This window comes from Amblyomma maculatum, chromosome 11 (genome assembly GCF_055883805.1).
Source record: "Amblyomma maculatum isolate TAMU_Amacu chromosome 11, ASM5588380v1, whole genome shotgun sequence".
NCBI lineage: Eukaryota > Metazoa > Arthropoda > Arachnida > Ixodida > Ixodidae > Amblyomma > Amblyomma maculatum.
In genome coordinates this window covers 30246106-30266693 of record NC_139354.1, presented here as the reverse complement: position 1 = coordinate 30266693, position 20588 = coordinate 30246106, and the positions used below count along the sequence as shown (strand labels likewise).

The 20588-nt window shown below is 43.8% G+C and overlaps 1 protein-coding gene across 1 annotated transcript in view; it reads left to right on the top strand.

The window, feature by feature from the left end:
- Positions 1-351: 351 nt before the first annotated feature.
- pug (pug C-1-tetrahydrofolate synthase, cytoplasmic) overlaps positions 352-20588 on the top strand; it is a 31353-nt gene continuing 11116 nt past the window's right edge. Inside the window, exons 1-8 of the mRNA XM_084584114.1 lie at positions 352-884; positions 2156-2240; positions 3690-3803; positions 4904-5040; positions 5819-5919; positions 7157-7293; positions 8097-8208; positions 10765-10941. Coding sequence (XP_084440240.1) covers positions 832-884; positions 2156-2240; positions 3690-3803; positions 4904-5040; positions 5819-5919; positions 7157-7293; positions 8097-8208; positions 10765-10941 — 916 coding nt within the window. The 5' untranslated portion in view covers positions 352-831. The remainder of the gene's footprint in view (positions 885-2155; positions 2241-3689; positions 3804-4903; positions 5041-5818; positions 5920-7156; positions 7294-8096; positions 8209-10764; positions 10942-20588) is intronic.

Here is a 20588-nt window from a genome sequence, read left to right as displayed (position 1 = left end):
GTACGTCAGCTAACTTCTTCACTAGAAAAAGGATAATTTCTCGCTCAGCACACCAACGTTTCTGTGGCGGGAGCAAGATCACAAAAATATCGTGCCCAATTTTTTCTGACGCCTTCTTTTCGCCATTGTAATTTAGTTTAATAGTACTACTTCTCTGGTTGATAATTTAAACTTTTGGCTCTTCTTCAACAGCTCCAATTCTACATACTTGTGTTTGGAAGCGTTTATCAATACTTCGCTTTCTCTTCCTGAAGTACCTGAAGCGTCATCGGCGTCCATGGACCGCCTATGAAAACCGAAACTCCTCGCAAACTTGCGGCGCGAGGGGCACAACAGGTGGCCGCCATGACAGTCCGCGCAGGGCTCACGAAGTCGGCGGCGAAATGTTGAATTTTCACTTCCTCATCATGCCGTATTTTACCCTTTCGTTCAAAATGCGACCGACGGAAGTCTCCTTGATTGTGCAACGAACTAAAATGACAACACCAGCGTCGCCAATTACGACCGAAAGACCGGTCTACGCGTCGTCCGGCGCCTGCCGGCCATTTCCTTTGACCATGTTTTTTTCAATACAAGCTGCTCGACCGGCTCGCTCGACGCCGTGCTTTCGACGGTCTTCTTTGGCTCCCCTCTCCCGAGATATCACGTGTCTTATCGCGGAAGCCGGCTAGCCTGCTACGCGAGAGGGGCACGAGGAAAAGTTGATAGCTCTTGTGACGCCCGTCGCACCGAGATCTGCTGTTTTGTGACCGGCATTCTACTCTGCGGATCGTCCGACACGTTCAGTTTGATCTCCGCTCTCTACTGGGTGTGACCGTTACCTCGTCAAGCATGTCTTCGGCCACAGGTGAAGCAACTGTGCTCTCCGGCAGGCAAATTGCCAAGTGAGTACTACGAAACAAGCATGCAAAGTAATGAGAAAAAAAATGTAAGAAAAAAACGCGCGGCGCTCTCATAACCCCGCGCTTTGCGCAGCAGTTCGCTGAACTCCTGCAGTTTGTCACGCTGGTTAGTTGGCTCTGTTCAGATATATGGCAACTTTTTAGCCCACATAGATGCTGTAATTCCGAACACCTCTGCCGCAAGTAATCTTGGATCAATTACTGATGACATCAAGCATTTTGCAATGCTGTTGTAATCTTTACATTTTTCTCTTGCGCACTCTTGAAGTTCGTCTCAACAGAATTGTATTTCTTTTTATTTATTTATTTATTTATTATTATTTTTTATTTTATTTTTTACTGTTTCCGATGAATAATGTGAACCATTCTAATTACAGTCGTGATGTGTTGCGTTTTCTTGTTATTCTTTTTTTGTTACCGTTGCAGCACAGTTACGCCTGACCTTAAAAAGATAATATTTAGTTGAAATGCTTAAGCACAAAGCTGTTCCATTTGTGCAAACTCATCGGGAAACCAATTCTCGCTATCTGTATGACATCCCTTGTGACCTTGGGCTGGCTGTCTGGGCGCCTGTCTTTCCTAGACTGCTGATAAGTCCTTATAGATGGGATAAGAGCATATAAGAAAACTTGAACACGTTCCTATCTCAATTGCTGTATGGCGTGATCCCAGAGTGGTAACTGCTAAAAGTGTACCAAAACCCCACACGGCCACTGCTAGGAATGGTCAATACACTTGTCTTTCAATACAGATTCACAGTATGCGCACTTCCAGGGGCTCGGAAAGGCACATATTTGAGTGCTTGAAAAGAAACAAGAGGGAAGTGTAGGAAACATTGAGCATCATCATAAATAAAATGGCCAAAACATTTATCAAAAGCTCAAGAAATTCAACTTGCCAGCTGTAGTGTGCGCTATTTTTGAGATGCAGCTTCAGACATTTCAATTCACCTAGTAAGACACTAGCTAATACAGGTGAACACTGGGGAATTGTTGTAAAATGCTGAGTGTATAAATGCTTCCTGCATAGCCCAAACATGATATGAAACCACACTTTTGCCTTTGTTTTGCATAATATAAGAGCTGCTTGAAAAGAGCTGAGGACCTTAAACTTTCTGTGATTTAATAAGCTGATTGAAAGTTAGTGTTTACTTCTGCAACTGTGGCTATTTTGAATGACCGACTGTCTCACATGCCTCAATTGCTTTCATTATTTTCTTGCTCACCATGCAAAATGATTCCATCTGGATTCAGGGAGATCCGAGAAAAGCTTGCAGTCGAAGTCAAGGCCATTAAAGCCAAGCACCCTGAGTTTCGTCCCATGCTTGCCATCGTGCAGGTGAGTGTGTTTAGTCGCAATTACATTAACGACTTTGTGTTAAAAATGTGAGCCTTACTGGCCATGTTATATTTGTATAGATAACATTACACACTTGAAAGATGCACAGACAGGACACATCAAGAGAGTGCGTGGTATTGTTCCTACCTCTGAATGTTCTCCTGAAGCTCGTAAACTGCCGGTTACATTTGAAATTCATTCTGTAAAGTTTTTAAAGGTACTGTTGCATTCAGCACATCCAAATCACTGAGATGAGAGAGTAGAATTGATGAAATGAGAGTTGCGGGTTCTGCCATTACAGTGATACGCATCACCCCTTTGAATATATTGCACTGTCCCTTCACCTCTCATGGCTATCTGCCATGATAAGCTACTGGGACACACGTGGAGAGGGTTTCCACCAGCAGCATAAACTTAGGTTCGCCGTGGGAGTCTGCAGCTCCCTCTTGTTTCTTTTTATCTCCTCATTCTCATCCAAACAAAGCAGGGGTCGGCGTCCGCGATCTAAGCGATAATCTGAAAGCAAAGATGCAGCAAGGAAGGCTATGTGTAGCCTTCAGTTGAGTATTTGGAAGAGGATTTTGCATCTACAAAATGCTTGACATGTGACAATGCTTGGAGTGTGTTTTGGACATCACTTTGCCTGTTTTCAAATCATAATATTGAGCATATCATATCATAGTATATGTACAGGTTTGATGTACAACATCAACAGAAAGGATGTGATAATTCTTTCTTTTTCCTTTTTGATCCTTAAATAATTACTGGAATTGCAGCTAGCGGGATGAACTTTTTGGGCTTGAGGTAAGTATTAAGGTGCTGGTAGGGAGTGATGAGACGTGAAAATAAATGCATGGTTTGAGGTGTCTTAAAGTTTCTGTCGGTGAAATGTTGCATATGACAACCACAAGCACTAGGAAGCATGCACAAACTAAGATGAATTCAAAGGGGCAACTGTAAATGCCTAGGAAGGATATGTTGGTCCATAAATATAACCAGATTCAGGTTTTGCGTGGCATTTGGTAAAGGTGCTTCAAAATTTTCGCTTGTGGTCACGATAAAAGGTGTTCCAAAACTATCAATAAAACTTCTTAGATATCCCTGAAACGGAACCTTGCATGTTGAATTTTTTTTTCTTGAGTTCGCTTGATTTCTACTGTTTGTATACCTAATGTTGTGGTTAGTTGGCATCATATTTACCTTACTCCTGTGGCTAGACAAAACTTTTGTATGTTACGGCTGTGTATTTATTAATGGGATTGCATGAAGTCCATCAGGACATGTCTTTAACCTAACTTGCCTGGCACTTAATTTGATGCTTTATCTGTTTCATTCCTCCCTGAGCTGCAGATTAGCGAGGGACCTTGTAATTTTCCTGTCCACTTTTCATGCTAGCTGGTAATCACTGCGTGAATGTCTCAAAGATTTTGAAACCTGCGTCTTCTTCAGGTTGGCGGGCGAGAGGATTCCAACGTGTACATTCGTATGAAGCGTCGTGCAGCTGAAGAAGTTGGTGCCGAGTCCCAGCACATCAAATTTCCACGAACCATTAGTGAAGAAGAGGTGAGCCGGTGTATTTGTTCTCATCCCCTCTTTTTGAAGGAGCGCGAGTGTGTGGTCAGCTGACGACGGGTAACATTGCTGTACTCACAGAGGTAGATACAAATGAGCCAGTCTCGTCTGTTCAGACCGTATTCACACCCATTCAGGCCAAAGCCCATAGACAAGCCACTGTCATTGGCTGCTGCGTTGCCAGTAATGTTACATGCGTAAACTAAGCATGCGGACTTTCTCTGTGTTCGACCAAATGGCCTGTTCTCTCGACTGTTTTCTGCACGTGTACTGCACTGCCTACATGGGATTTGCATTGCACTTACATCGTTAAAAAAGGTGAAGTCCATTCTTTACCTCTGAAGACTTGTTGTAGTTTCTGCGGCTGGCAATACCTAGTGGTACGCCTAGTACATAAAGTGGAGGCCCATCTATGTCGTTAAAAGTGCTCTTTGGATAAATATCACAGGGTCCTGGAGCTAGTTAAATGCATTGCTTGTTTTTTTTTGTTTGTTTGTTTGCTCGCGATTGTTTGACATCAAAAGACGTATGTATTGCTGGGAAATTTGCAGTTGTAAGTTGAGTATTTTTTCCCGCTGCTGATTTAGTGTAAGGTGCTACTGGCATCATCAGTAAGCCTTTAGCCTCTGACAAACGAGAAGGCACGGTAAATCTCAGAATGCAGCCTGTGGCCTGTACAAGATCTGAATTCTTTAAAGCTTTGCGGACTATTTGTCAAGGTGGGCTTCGCAGCATTTTCTTTTCAGTGTTAGCAATTACAGCATGAAATGCTCCACTGCAATTTTATGTGCAATTTTTTTACATTCAGTCACAATTGAGTTGTGCTGACTGTAGATCAGGTGTGGAACTGTATACTGAAAATAAAGTGCTTAATGTCATTGCGTTTTTGAGTGCAAAAATGCCCTGTGGCAGTGATAACTACATTTTGTTTTCCAAACTTGATCACCTTGTGAGAGCTCTATTCTCAGAGTGAAAAAGTACCCTCTTCGTCATTGAAAGGCAGTAATAAATTTATTTAGGCCAGCCTAATTTAGTTCGTCAGTGCACTGTTACAACCCTGTTGCCCCTCCTGCATCTTTCACGGTTTGCAGCTGGTGAAGGAAGTAGAGACGCTGAACAAAGATCCCACCATCCATGGCATCATTGTCCAGCTTCCACTAGACTGTGAAAAACCCATCGATTCCAACCGGATCACAAATGCCGTCTCGCCTGACAAAGATGTGGACGGGTATGTGTCCACTTCTGACCAGTTTCACTTTTTCTTTTCTCGATTAAAGTTTCTTTAAAAATCCACATTTGCTGCTGATATGTATGTAACAGTTCCTTACTCTTTTATTTGTAATTGGTTGTTTGCATAATCCAGGTTGGGGGATGTGGAGGCAGTAGTGGCTGGTAAAAATATGAGAAAGTCCAGTGACACAAATTGAGTTCAGTTATTTCACCCTCTTATTACTTTACGTTACTCCTGTTCTCTCTCTGCAGGCTCTTCTTTTACTTGCCAAACATTGCGCATGTTTCAGACTTGTTCTCCTTCAGTTCTGTTCTATGAATCCTGTAATGCATTTGTCTGTCACCAATAGGATTGGGTTAAGGTAGTCATGCCTCTGTCAGCCTAATGCATTTTTGCTATTGTCGTGCTGCTGCCTTTCCTCTGTGCAGCTCATGCACTGCAGTCAAACCCCATTCACCAGAAAATCTGGTGTTGCCGTTGTGGGTGAAAAAACGCGACCATTGCAGGAGCAGCTCGCAGCTGATATGGCCGCGCACTAACTCGATGCAAGGGGGTGATGTCAGAACCAGCCTGCCAGGACCCTTGCATTGACGCTACCACTAAGCCACGTAGGCACATTCGTACAGCTTGGTTAAAGCGGGTCTTTATATATGGGCTAATAGTATATGCTTTCGCGTCATACGCTTAATGACTGAGCTTAGGTGTCCCCCATAAATTTTTTTGTGTCAATATGAAAGGCGAAGGAACCAGGTTAACATTGTTTCTTGTCCTATAGGATCCACGACCAGAATGCGGGCCGTCTCGCTCACGGAGAACTGGAAGGTTTCTTCATTCCGTGCACACCGAGAGGCTGCCTTGAGCTCATCAAGCGGTCAGGTAAATGTTGTTCTCTGGCTATTCGTACATGGAACGCGTTTCCCTGGGTATGGTTGACCAAGTGAACCAAAAAGGAAAAGCCTGGAGGCATCAAGTGGCTTGAGCCCTTGTTTCTTCCTCAAATATATGTATGTCCTTCCTTCTGTAAAGCATCTTTTTTTAAAATTAAGAAAGGGTAATTTAGTAATTCAGTAGTCACAGGCCTCACGCTTTCACTTACTTCCTTGTATACATATTAAATATGTGGTGTGAAATGACTGCGCTGTTTAAAGCGATGTCTGTTAGCTAGGCTTGGCGAGCTTTACTTGTCCGCAGTGCAGAACGTGTTTCTAGGTTGTGTTGAAGCAAACACAAGGGAACTGCTGTTGACATTCGTACAGCCAGCCCTCGACAGTTTGCACTCTGAGCAGACTAAAAATTTGTTGGGGGGGGGGGGGGGGGGGGGGCTTCTCAGTCTCGTGGTACTAACGTAGAAGGTCAAATAAACCGGATGCGTGAATTGAGCGAGATCTAAGGCATGCTGAGAGTTCACCTAAGATTGCAGAGTAAGCTGAAAACAATTGAAAGAGATTTACCTGTGTCACGTGGCAGCGGCAAATTCTAGTCAATCTTGAGATGTGCCCAATGAAGTCTGCCTCCCTTCCATCATTTGGACTATCCTTAGTGGTATTCTTCACCTTTCCTGGTGGTAATCACCACTGCCATAGCTTTGTCATTCTTGCTGTGTAGGGCTGCTTGTTTTCCACTGAATTTGTGAATAGGGTACGTCATTGAGCCTCTTCTCTTAGTGGAGTCCTTGAACATAGTGTTAAGAACTGAAGTGCAGATTTCATTTCGAAACGAAAATTTCCTGTTGGTGTACTCATTATTCAGTTAGTATTATAGCTTGAATCATTGCTGTGTGGTTATGTGTAGACGGCTAACACCTCGAAATGTTGCCGAGCTAGTTTAGCTTTGGCAGCTGCAGTGGGAACAGGTGAACCGGTGGGCTAACTCTGGGGGTTGATATCATGCTTTACAGGTTATTTCTTTATTTGATTTTAACATGCAGCGTCTGCTGCTGATATGAGGTGGATTAGGATTATCTCAATGAATTGTGCTCATTATTCATTCCCTTCATTGCGTTCACACCGCTAAGCCATGGAATGGATACTTCGTCTGTCTTTCTTTAGACTGACCACTGGTCTCAACTTGCACGGTCAATGCCTCGCGTGTCCATTCCCCGCTTCTTGTGCAGGTGTCAACATCGTGGGCTCTCGAGCAGTGGTCCTGGGTCGGAGCAAGATTGTGGGCTCGCCCATGTCATCCCTGCTGCTGTGGAACCACGCCACAGTGACCACATGTCACTCCAAAACCAAGGACTTGCCCGGCATGGTAAGGAAGCTCAGGCCTGAATTCTGAGCCTTATTTCGGCATTCGCTGGCTGCATGGGTCGTCCGAATTAACCGAAGCAAAGCCAGCCCACGTCCCAATCAACGAATATCCGGCACTATGGACTTGCATGAGCATCGACCAGGAGTATTGTCCTAGTTTGAGTTATCTGAATTTCCGAATTAGCGGGGGCCGAATTAATGAGATTTTTTTCTATATTATTATTTTCTGTAGTGTCAAGATAAGTCTGACTCGTCAATTACATTGCACCTTGAAGTGGTCCCAGGGGGAGTGGTTCACAAGCTAGCCTGAGGACGCATACTCCAGATATTCTGGCTGCCTTTTTTCCAACCATGGCGGCCGCTTTTCGGTGGAGGCGAAAAGCAAGGCCCCGTATGCTGTGTGATGTCAGTGCACGGTAAAGAACCCCAGGGGGTCGAAATTTCCGGAGTCCTCCACTACGGCGTTTCTCATAGCCTTAGTCGCTTTGGGACATTAAACCCCACAAACCAAACCCAAACCTTTCTTTTTTTTTTTTTTTTTTTTTTGTCTGCAGCCAATTAGATTTGAGTGTTACTACTGATTGGCAGGTAGTTGAGTGTTATTAAGAATCGGATAGTCAGCTGACGTGGTGTGGTGTTGGCTGGGAGACCTTTTAGAGTCTTCTACTAGATCATCAATGCTCAGACTGCTAGTATACTAATTTGTATAACTGACCTGTATGCCAAAAAGCAAGTTATCGTTTCCCTGCCATGTTTGCTTTTCTACTTTCAGCATGTGTGGTTGGGTGCTTGTGCTTTCCGCAGTGCCGTGAGGCTGACATCCTGGTGGTAGCTATCGGCCGTCCGCGGATGGTCAAGGGTGACTGGGTGAAGCCAGGTGCTGTGGTGATTGACTGTGGGATCAACGCCATTCCAGGTATGCATGTGCTCCATGCACCGCATTGTACACATTGAAGGCTTGAGTGTCCATTTGTATATTGGGTGTATCTGCAGACAGTTACGAATATTTTTAAATACACCAAGTTTGAAATGGCAAAAAAGTAATTACGAACAAACTTTGGCCTTAACAGATGTATTTTTATATAGCTCCTGTAATTGAGTGGTTAATTACAGAAAACTCACTGATCAGGTTACGAATTAACACAGTTAATGCCATTGGGGAGTCCGAAGTTGTGAACAAGATAACACAGCATGAGTTTTGCTCGAAAATTTGGCGATTTTTCTTACTCAGAATCTACACTGAGCACTCTAGATTTGCTGGAAGTTGGGTGGAAATGCGGCGGCCGCTAACAACATGCAGCAGTGGCTGCAGCACCAAATTCAAACTGCTTGCTCTACTTTGCCGTGTCAAGTACCCTTTTCTGCTCCATCACGCTGTAAAAACCACATAGGTGGCAATACTATCGGTACTTTTTCATGTATGCCAAAGCAAAAGCATGTAATGACATGGCACTCTAGCATGTGCAGCTCTGATTGGATGCTATGGTCGGTTTAATGCCGTAGGTATTTGCAGTGTGTCATCAGCGGACATCTCGTTTCCGCAAAGCTTCCTGCACGTCCAGTGTGCCCAGTTTCTATTCGGTACATAAAGAAGCACTGAACCTTCTTGTGCTGCTGGGGTTTAGAAAATGAGCTGCCTTTTTCTTTTCTTTTTAAGTAACTGGTATGGAATTGTATAGTTAATCTAAAAATCATTTCTGAGTTATATAGTTAAATATCTGTGTAATTTGAAGAGCTTTTACATTAAAGGGCAACTCTGGAGGCTTTTCAACAATCAAATATTCTAGTGAAAATTTTACAGTAGGTTTTCCTCTCTACCCGGGCGTATTCTACCAAATTGGGGCGCCGTGCGATAATTCATTCGCGCGGAAGACGATTTTAAAATTTGCAGTTTTTGCGGTTTCACTTGAGACAATTTCAGCAGGCAACACTGCGTTTGTGACGTCACAAACATTATAATACCCAAGTTACTGTCCACTCCCTGTGTGATCATGTAATTTGGAAGTCTGTATTAGGTTATCTCAGACATTTTATGTACTGCGCCATGATTTCCATACTTTATTTCCACCATCCAAAGCGAGTGCGAATGTTTTTCCAATACTGTGTGTGACGTCACCGTTTCCACAGCTGGAACGTCATTTCTGGCCATGAAAGCAGTTTCGGTTTTGATTTACTGGTTTTCCTTCTTAAAATAGTTCTACTTGGAATTTCGAAAATCGTTTTCTTTTTTTGTGTGTTGGAGTCGGGGCACACCGAGGAATGTAATGCAATCAGAAACTCAAAATGATAAAAAAACTGCCGGAGTTGCCCTTTAAGTTTCTTCTACCGCGGCTGAGAGCTTGTTCCTGGAAACACTCTTTTTTTTTCTGTTTTGGAACTTTGTATCTTTAGGAATTTTTGAGTGTTGTATTTTTAGAGATGTTTGAGTGTTTGCTGACGCAGTTGTTATATTATTCGCCCACAGTGGCACTCTTCAACCAAAACATGTCACCCGATTTGATATGAATTTGCCAGGCTGATTATATCGATCAGACAAAGAGGTAGAAACCATATGTAAGGTACACAGGATGAATGAATTGAATGAACTCTGGGAAGTATGCTTGATGTGTCAGCATGCACTACTACTTGCTCATTGGTTCGTTTTGTTGAACATACTTCATTGTTAAGCATGTATGCACATAGGCGTGTGCAGGGTTCTGCATTAGGGAAAGCCAAGTTTCACCACATCGCCTCCCCCCCATTTTGTTTGATGTGATAAAATAACAATGCATACAAAATATTTTGCGCTTAAAACAAAACAAGCTTCGCCATGGATGCAGAATTGAAAATCCTAACGGTTCCTTGAGTCCCCGGCTTTTCGGAGGGAAGGTGGCTTGGAACGCAACAGCACGACACCTAGGCTGTCAGTATAGTAAATAATCTGCTTGGCCTACACTTTTAAAAACAACTGCACGGGTCTGACAAAGTGAAAGTATGGGGGTGAACTTGACGCCCCCCGGCGGCCGCCTTCCCCCCCGCACCCCCCCTCTGCACACGCCTATGTGTATGCCAGAGAAGGAACGCTAGTAGACGACGGACAAGGATGAGGAGGACACACACCATCCGTCATTTGTTGTCCGTCCATTGTCTGTCGTCTGCTAGCGTTCTTCCTCTGACAATGATTAACCAACTCACCCAGCAACATACCTTGCTATGTGAATGCACATTTAGGTGCGCACATTTTCCACTAAGTTCTCTCAAGGTATGCAGAATCGTATGTTTTATGAAGCACCTGTTGTAGCAATACATTTGGCTTAGTAGACCACGAATTTTCACTTTAAAGACAAGATGTGTCGAAGTGGCCGCTTGAATGAACCTGCAGGTTTTGTACGAGTGAGTGACAACTTTTTAGAAATAAAACAAGATTTTGTCGTATTTGCTTGTTTTAGTTATATTCGGCATGCTTCATGGCTTCGTCTTTGTGTTTTCCCAGATGCGACCAGAACCTCGGGCACGCGGCTGGTGGGTGACGTGGACTTTGACGAGGTCAAGAAGGTGGCCTCATACATCACACCGGTCCCCGAGGGTGTCGGTCCCATGACTGTCGCCATGCTTATTAGCAACACCATTGAGTCGGCCAAGCGCTGCCTCAAGGCCTCGCTCAAGGCAAGTGGCGTTTCGAATAGGCTGCCCCGTTCTATTGGGATTAGGAAAATGGCATAAAATGAAGTAAAGAATTAAACGTAGGAATCTATCTCGCCAGGAACATTCACTCATGCGCAGGAGTATTCCTACGAAAGAGAGCTGAATTGCGTACTGGAGTTTAAAAAATGCAGTATTTAAATTATTTAGAATTTACAGCTGCAAGTTGATTGATATCTTCGGTAGTTCGTTCAAAAGTAGAACGTAATTATTTTTCAACGTCTGTGTTTTGCATACAACTTGTCTGTAAAATTGGTTTGTGTATGCTTGATGACTATGCACTAGGCATTGTGGACAGTAGATGAGGCAGTAGTTAAACATTTTATAAAAATGCTGGTTCCCACATGGGCTGATTTCAATTAATAATTAGGTGTAAGCTGAGGCAGCTGTCACTTGAAAACTAAAAACTAATGACTTCATAACTATGATCTCAAATAGGCTTTAAAAATAAGGGCTACATGTTGTTCCCCCTCATTCTATCCACTCTCGTTTGCATCCCATTTTATTTGCTTGTTTGTTTTTCCGAGTTCATCGGCAGATGGTCAAGGACCGGCGTGCTAAGTTATCAGGAGTATTTTTTTCTTTTTCTTTTTCCTATGGAGCATAAACCGCCGCTATGGCATTTTTGCTTATTTCAAACTTATGAGCGAATTAAATGATTGTTCCATTTTCTGCATGTTACATATGTATGCCTCAATGTTCCTGAAATGACAAGCATTGTTACTTGGTGGATTGATTTTCATTCATTGCTATTCATTGCTGGTTCCTATGAACAATCAATCAGTTTTGCAGCATGAACTATATTGCGATTTGTACAGTTCCTTCTCTCTTTGCTTGTTCTTTGCTTTTAAGCACCGTTAATAAAATCTACATAACTTTCTCGCTCAGTAGCTCGCACGTGAAAAAAAAAAAAAAAGGTTATGAGAAAATTTTGTGTTGCTGTGAGTCATAGGTAGAACAGCTCAAAGCTGCCCTAATGTATCCTTGCGAAGCCAGCGGCAAAGCGATATAATGTGTTCAACATTTGTAAATGTTGCCACGAACAGAACATGTTATAGGTGTGGTTTACTAGAGATGTACAAGTTGTGCATGCAGGTAGTGTGAGGTTTACAAGAAAAGTTTTGTGTCACGCAATGTGAACATGAATCTGTGAATTACCTTTAAATGGTTAGTTGCAGTGTTGCACTGCATATTTATGCATACAGTGGCACACGCAAAACTTTGTTTTAGATTCTTTACCTTGAGCACTGGAAGTACTACGTTGGTGTTTGCATATTCTGGTTTTATTTCAGTACTTAAAGTTGGTTATAGCTAGAACAGTTATTTAGCTATGGACTTCTGTGATTAGCAGGTTATGAAAGTCAGTTGTATTTTGTTACCCCAGTTCAAAACCGATGAGCATATTATGATTATTCATAAATTTACGACTGGAATTTTGTGAAATGGGAGTTCCCGGGTTCGATTCCGATCACCGGATGGAGCGAAACGGGAGGTGTCCCTGTGCTCTGTGATGTCAGAGGTGGTTGAAATTGCTCCGTAGCCCTCCACTGCGGCTTCTCATTCTCTCTTTCTACTTTCACTCCCACCTTCTTCCCTCCCTCTATGGAGTGGGTTCAGGTGCCCACAGAACAAGTGTGACAAATACTGCGCCTTTCCTTTCCTGTGAACCAGTTATTATAGTTAATATTATTTTGTGAAAAGGGAAAGCACCATCAAATGTAATTACTTTCTTCAAAAAACCATCAAGTAGTATGTTATTTTTTTAGCATTTTTCGTGTTTGTTTGCAATTTTATATGCGCACTTTCTAAATATTGCATTCTCCTCTTGCCTTTCAGCAATAAGCATATGGTAGGTATCTTCCAACCAGTCAGTTACAGCTGAAATGGTCTGGTGTACACATCAACAGCTTCCTTTTGATACCCTTGATATATATATACCAATAAACGCATATTTCATGCCATGCCACTTGTTACCGTTCTTGTCTTGTGCAATGAGCATGTCAAAGAAATGGGGGAGGGGGCGCATATAAGGGCATATAAATGTAGTAATCTGGTGGGTATCTTCCGACCAGTTAGTTACAGTTGAAATAGTCTGGTGTACACATCAACAGTTTCCTTTTGATGCCCTTTATATATATATATATATATATATATATATATATATATATATATGCACACGTATAGCAGTAAACGCATATTTCATAGCACTTGTTACCATTCTTGTGTTGCGCAATGAGCATGTCCTTTTAATTGTCGCAAGCTGAAGATCATTTGCGTCTACCTTACTGCTAAACTACACAACATGAAGGTATCGTCACTAGCAGCGGCTCTGCTTCTGGCCACATTCGGGTATATTTCAGAATTATCTCAAGACTTTTTTGCTTTGCATTCAAGCATAAGGCCAGCTTTATTTCTTACACTTTATTCTCTATTTCTACAGATTGCTGACAATTTTGTTTTATGGGCACTACAAGGGGATTTCTGGTGAAACCATTCTTTTTATCTATGCAACTAGTACTAACTAGTACTAACATTTTGTTTTGAGGTGAGGCACTAACATGATACATACTGTTTTAAGCAACAAGCGGCTTGTCTTTGAAAATACTTCTGCATAGGGAGTTGGATGTAAACAAGTCTCCATGGCTCTCACTATACTGGCTACCAACTCTCGGCTTGCATATATTGCGGAAGTTTGGTTCCTCTCGGTCTGGTGAGAAAGGTATATTTTCAGACACGAAGGCGAGCTGCAGATATATCTGTTCCAATCTATGTGCAGCAACAGCACTATTTTCAGTATACCGGTGCATAAATTTTTTTTACCATGGGTGCACATACTCCAGCAGTTTTGCATTTTATAAGTGATTGGAGACAAAGAAGGGGGGGAGGGGGTGCATATAAGGGCATAGAAATGTAGTAATCTGGACAAGTTTGAATGGCTCTGGTACAAAGCAGTTTAGATTTGTGTAGGTCATAATATTGGAATTATTTCTTGCTGTATTGCCTTGTTACGAAGGGTTGCTGAAAAATTTTGTGAATAAAAACTGATCTTGAAAGTGCATGGTTTGCTACCTTTAAATGCACAGTGAAAGGCTGAACTGCTTTCACAAGTCTCCTCCTATGAAGACTGTTTTTTTTTTGCGCAACCTTATGGCTGCTGGTAAAAAAAAAGGTGTTTTTTTTTCTTTGGATATAGGATATAGTCTCCGTTGTCCATTAGGAAGCGCATTTCTTACTACGAAATTTCATGACCTTGATGAGGAACTCCGTGGAAATACCAGAATCTGTTGCTTCGCAACGAACCGAATGTGGTCGCGCTTCCTCAGCGCCGGCTACCTGTCGCTGGTTTGAACAGCTACGCTGACACTTCCACTCCGCGAGCGGTACTAGCTCGCTTAAAATTCTGCGCAGGTTTGTTCGGGGAGATGGTATACACGACCTTGGCATTAATTGTTCCCCCAGTTTCTGCACGAACTCCTCATGAGTGTGTTCAAGGCAGATACTTCGATCGTCTTATTACAAGGTTAACTAAAGCAGGAGGCCTTAAAAGTCCTCTAGATAGGATTAATTCGTATAGAACACGGGGGCTCTGATTGGCCGAGGCGGGATGACGTCATAGAGGTCTCGGCCAATCACATAGCACCACCACAGTATGCGCGAATGCGTGCCTTATATGGTCATAAGCCAATTAATAACTAATTACTAATTATGACCAGTTAATTACTCATTAATGACTAATTAATCCATCATTGTCTAATTAGTGAATAATCATTGAAGTGACTAATCACCCACCTAAGTACTGATGGACTAATCAATTAAATGATTAATGTCTAGTATATAATTTACTGATTAGTGCCAGTTGCGTAGCAGAATGCGGCACTCGGGCTTTTGCATTTCTCTACTTTCGTCGCTAAAGTCCCTCGTAACTTTTTCAGGCAGGAGTTAACAGGATTTACAGCCAGCCGTTCGTGTATGTTGGCCGGTCTTTGCTGTCATGCGGATGTGGCCTCGGCCAGATTATTCGATCGGTCACGGACTCCGCCGTCGTCTGCTAAACTCCATGCAAGAGGAAGACGGGCGTAAATGGCTGAACGAATGTCCGCCATCTACTCGGCATCTTGGGGTGGCGCCCCCAGTGCAGCCTTCCTTTGCATAAGTCAGTGCAACAAGTAAATACGGCGCGTCTTCAAGGTCGACTTGTTGAGTGCTCATTGAGCAGTTACTCCAGGCGCGAGTTTCTTCGTTTCCCGCTCGGGCGGATTGGCGCCGCGCACGCCATATTTGTGTTCCTTTTTACTTTCACTACGGCGCCGCCTGTAGCAGACGAAATCCGGGCTCCGTGATAACGTCGTCGACGCGTCCCGCTCGGTCCATCCCCTCCTACTCCCGCTCATATCTCCAAGGCTTCTTGGCGCATCCATCGTCCAGAAAGCGCACGGCTGACCGCTGCGACCTGTTCCAGGAATCCGCCGACAAGACCGCTGCCATGGTAATAATTGCTGACGCCGTTGCATGCTTGGACCGACGGGTGGGAGCTCGTGCTGTAACGGAAACCCGAGCAGTTTCTGGCTTCGTCGCGGTCTGCAAAGGAATGCGATCGGGGAAAGAACGATCGTGGCATGAGGCCAGGAAAAAAAAAAGAGCCGGTTTGCCGGGTTTGTTTTCGTTCGGCATGTTGTGGCTTCCGAATCAGTGTACACGCCCTGTTGTACGTGTTGATCCGCTCAAGTGACTGCCGCGGATCATATGTTCGCCTTGTCTTCCCCACCTCCGCATATGTCAACATATACATGCGCGGGCGGTTGCATACTTTAATTGGTAATGTTTTGGCGGTATGTGTTGGGGGGGTGTACGCTATAGCTAGCTCTGTGCGAATTCAAATACGCGGCCGAATTTCGGCGCGAATATTTTTTCAAATACAGTAATTGACACAAATCTGCTGGACTGTGGCTACTGTAGATTTGAATTTTAACCCATACTCACTTTTGCAACTGCAGAGGTATGCCGGTCGAACCGATCACTGAAAGCGCGGACTGACGGGGATATCGAATTGATCAGTGAACCTGTTTTACCGGCTACTAATGCTTTTTTTTTTGTTTAGTTTACTTAGCTTTCCTGATTAAGTACATACCTCCGTGCGTGAACTGCCAATTGATGCTGCATGGTCGGGGCTACCAAAGGGAGCTGTTTTTATGCTGTGTGGCGGGCGTTCTCGATCTCTCCATTATAGTAATAATGAATTCGGCTATTTCCACATTATAGCAATCGAGTAAATTAAACTTTGCGTGTTTTGAGTTGTAGCAATCAGTTTGATGCAACGCGTTCGACTGTTGTAAACTTGCAACTGTCAAGCGCGCGTAATTAGGGTCCTTTAAATATGGCATCCACTTAACTCAAGTCCTCCCGCTGCAGACATGACAATGATACGGGTCTTCGTTCCGGTGATGCATAATCCCCGACTCTTCGATTATAAAGGAGCTTATAGATAAGGTAGTGATAAAAAAAAATCTATGGGACACAAGCCACGGGAATAACGCGATAGCGTTTCGCATCCACGGACGATATTTTTTTCTTACTTTTTGAATTTTTAAAATATTTTACACACTGATATTTAGCATCAGCAAACAGCAGTTTTCCATTCTGAGCAGTTTGACACATTTAAAGGCATTTTGATTTTTTTTTTTCAATTATTTGAATTAAATTATCAATTCCACACTCTAAATTTTTAATTGCTATCATCGAGCACTGGCTTTCCATTCCGAGAAATTTGACACCTTTGAACCCTCTTTTTGAAATAGTGTTCATTTCTTTAATTACAACGATTTCATAACTCGTTATCGCCTATCACATCAACAATAATCAATCACTAGAAACACGAATTACAATGATTTTTTTTTACATAGCCCCGGATTATTTCCGACACAAGACTATTAACCTACGCCTTTTTTTTTTGTTGTTATCTTTATCCCCCATTTCTTCCTTTTAATATTTTTCTTCACGATGTGGGCTTATATTCCATGTTTCTGCAATTAATTTTTAGTTGCGAAATTGCGCCCACGTCGTGTATTGCGTCTTCCATTTGTCCAACTTGAAACTGGTCCAACTTTCCCCCTTCCTCGGCGGCAGCTTTTCGATGGAGGCGAAAGGCAAGGCGCCCGTGTGCTGTGCGATGTCAGTGCACGTTAAAGAACCCCAGGTGGTCGAAATTACCGGAGTCCTCCACTACGGCGTCTCTCATAGCCTGAGTCGCTTTGGGACGTTAAACCCCACAAACCAAACCAAACTTTCCCCCTTACTACTTTTAGGAGTCGTTCATGTAATGCACGCGTAGTCAAGTTGGTAATTAAACGGCAAGTAATAAGCGCCTTTCCAGCCGCTGGCAGAGACTTCGTCTGGAACTGAAAAATAGGTCGTCACGGGAATCACTGGAGGGAAAATGCATATATATATATATATATATATATATATGCTCCTAGGTTTGCAGAACGTACCCTGAGTAAATCAACTATTGTTCGACAGAAAAGGCTCTTTTCTAGCCCAGGTCCTCCCCTCTAGAAGAGAAGAATGTACCCTCACTGTTACATATGACACGCATACCAATTATATGCACAAGTTCTCGTTAAAAGAAAGCGTTGAGAACTTTGGCTCGACTGTCACCTGGAGCCTAATTCAGACGTTACTCAGGCGCTTCGTCCTGTCACCTACCTATGTGTCTTGTCTGCTTTTTGCGCCTTAAAACTACTTAATTATGAACCAATACCACTAGCCCAGCAGCAAGTGCGGTTTGATTTTAAAGAGAATAGGGGTGTATGAAAGAATCGTACTGATTTTTAGGACGCTCACACAAACCGTCGACGAGACGCCCGATGAGTCAGTGTCCCTCCGCGCTTTTTCAAACCCTTGCACATGACGTCGGGATGGCACGTGACTGCATAGCGCGCGAGACAAATAAAACAACAAAACACCCCCTATTGTAAGGCGTCGAACTTTGCTCACTCGTGTTCGCGCATGTGGACGCATGACGGAAATAGGACTCGCTGTCAAACCAGCTGTTTTGGGGGCTGCTGCTGCTGATATCGCGGTAAAAATCCGAGACCGGCGCAAGCGGACATGCGCCTGCTCATCTTCCGGCGTATCCGTTACATTTGGGGCGCGTTTACCTGCATTTCCGCGAAGTGACCACCTGTACGCGCATCGCAGGTCTCGACACAAGCTCGATCGTTGATGTCGACGTTCCCTTTTAAAGTTGAAAATGCAGAATAAACTTGTTCTGGTTGCCTATGAAGTGAAAGTAGAGTATACCCGTTGCGGTGTCTAGCGCATGACGCCCGTTAGTGCTCCAAATTAATATATGGGAGATGTCAGTGCTGGCACGATTGGCTGTCAATGTGCCATAAAAAAGTACCAGGTGTTTTAGGGAAGAAAGAATATATATATATTTTTTAAATAGAGATTTGACAAAGATACGATTTTAGCGGTATAGACAACAGGGAAAGTGACGAATAGTGCTAGTTTTATTATTTTATTTATTATTTATTTATTCATACTGCTAACCCTCTATAAGATAGTCATTACAGGAAGGGAAACATACAAATACAAGTGCTATTATTTTCGCTAAAGTACACTAAATAAAACAATTACAGATTTGCACACCAATCCTCCAGGAACGTATTCACACCTCCGTTTTTTTCTACTTCTGTTTGGTCCACGATGTCGTTTGGCAGCTGGTTCCAGATTTCTACTGCATCAGCAAAAAAGGAGTAGCGATAGACATCAGTACGTACTAGTACGTGTAATAATAATGCATGTAGTTTAATTTTAACTATTACAGATAGGCGCCTGCTTGCGAGAATCAGTAACAGTTACTTTTCAGTATTCCGAAAACACGATGTTCCTCGTCAGTGTGGCTGAACAAATTCAGGCCATTTCTTGCGCAATTCGAAAAGGGCGCAGCTACGTCTATCCAACTGCGTCGCTCTGTGGCGCATGTTCCACGCTACATTCAAAATTTGTGGCATATTTGATTCTTTCATTGACCGAAAATTCAGAGCCGCACTGATTAGCGTTGAACAGGCACTGATTCGCTCGACGTCTTTCGAGTACACTTCGTGACGTCGACTTTTATCCCCTGCGCCCCTAACGCCGTCGTTGTCCACTTCTCCTCTTTGTTACGTTTTTGTTGTGCACTTATATTACAGTCCATCATGCTTCTCACGCCTCGTGCGACTGCGACACGTTCACGAAGCGATCGCTCGCACTCGCGTTACAGCGACGTCCGCAAATCTTTCACGAAAGCGGCGATGGCGGAGGCTGGAGTCACACCACGACACGTACAGGGTCGTCTACTCTTAGTGCAAACAGGCGAGCGGATGGTCGTTCGCTCTCTCCGGGGTGCCATTAGAAACCTTTAGTTTAGCGCTACCGCTTACCGCTACCGTCTACCGCTACCACGCGAGCGTCAGTACGCATGCGCAGATCATCCTGATGGAGACAGATGGCGCCACTTTCCTGTCAAATACCTGCGGATTCCGCACGCAGGGACCAATCAGCACGTGTTGTACTGACGGGCCGCGGTAAACTAAATGTCTCTATTGTGGCTGACCCGGCCGCGCATTAAAGCAAAGTCGCAGGCCTTGCGAAGCACCGTCCCACGCCCCGTCTGCGCATGCGCCACTTTTCTTCGATGTGAGGCTGCGTCAGACGCACAGATGGTTTTAACAGAACGAGCATCAGCTCGCGTGTTCGCACTAAGAGTGAACGACCCTGTGCGTGACATCAGCTCGTATCGCCAAGGCCGGTGCGCGGTGCCACAGGCACATTGTCAAGCATGTTGAACGCACGTTCACCCCGTGTGCCGAAGCTTCCATTACAACTTTTAAATGGTGCTGTCAGTGCAGCAGCTGCACCGCGCAGGGGAGACAAGAATGCAGACGAGATGTCATACTATTGCTTTCTTTTTTCTTTCTCCAATGGATCCTACCGATCGAATCACAAAGGCACCCTCTTGGCCATGCTCGGCATCGGTCTCAGCTGTGTCAATCTCGTCTGGCTAGGACAAGTTTTTGGCGCGGTATCGCGAGCACCGAAGATTATCTCCTCTCTCTATAAAGAGGCGCGAAAGTCGATGCCCTTCGGCTTACGCACGCTGTGATATCTTATCAGACCCAGGCGCCAGCGCCGGCACGGGAAGTTTGTACTTTTTTTTTTTTCTTCAGACGAGAGCAAAACCTTTGTGTCCTCTAATGCGTGCCGCGATTTTAGCGTTTTTCTAGCGTCATTCAAGCTATTTTCACTCTTTCGTTTTTCAGCTAACGTATACCGCCGCTCCGTGTTAGGTTTATATTTCTGGACCTCATAGTTTGGAAGAAGATATTGAAAGCCGAGTCTGCTCAGTATGATTGTTGGCCGACGGGTATTTCCCCGAGCAGCGGTAAATTTAGTGGAAAATTGCGTGAACACGAGCCAAGCAGCCAGAGTGAGTCGCTGAGATCTTTCCAACTAGTGACGCCCCGTTTTACCTGTGAAATGTCCTGGAGAATATGACGAAACTATATTTGTTATACTTAGAGGGAGTTTTCTCTGAGCATATTCGATTTTCCAGTCATGGACTAATTGCCG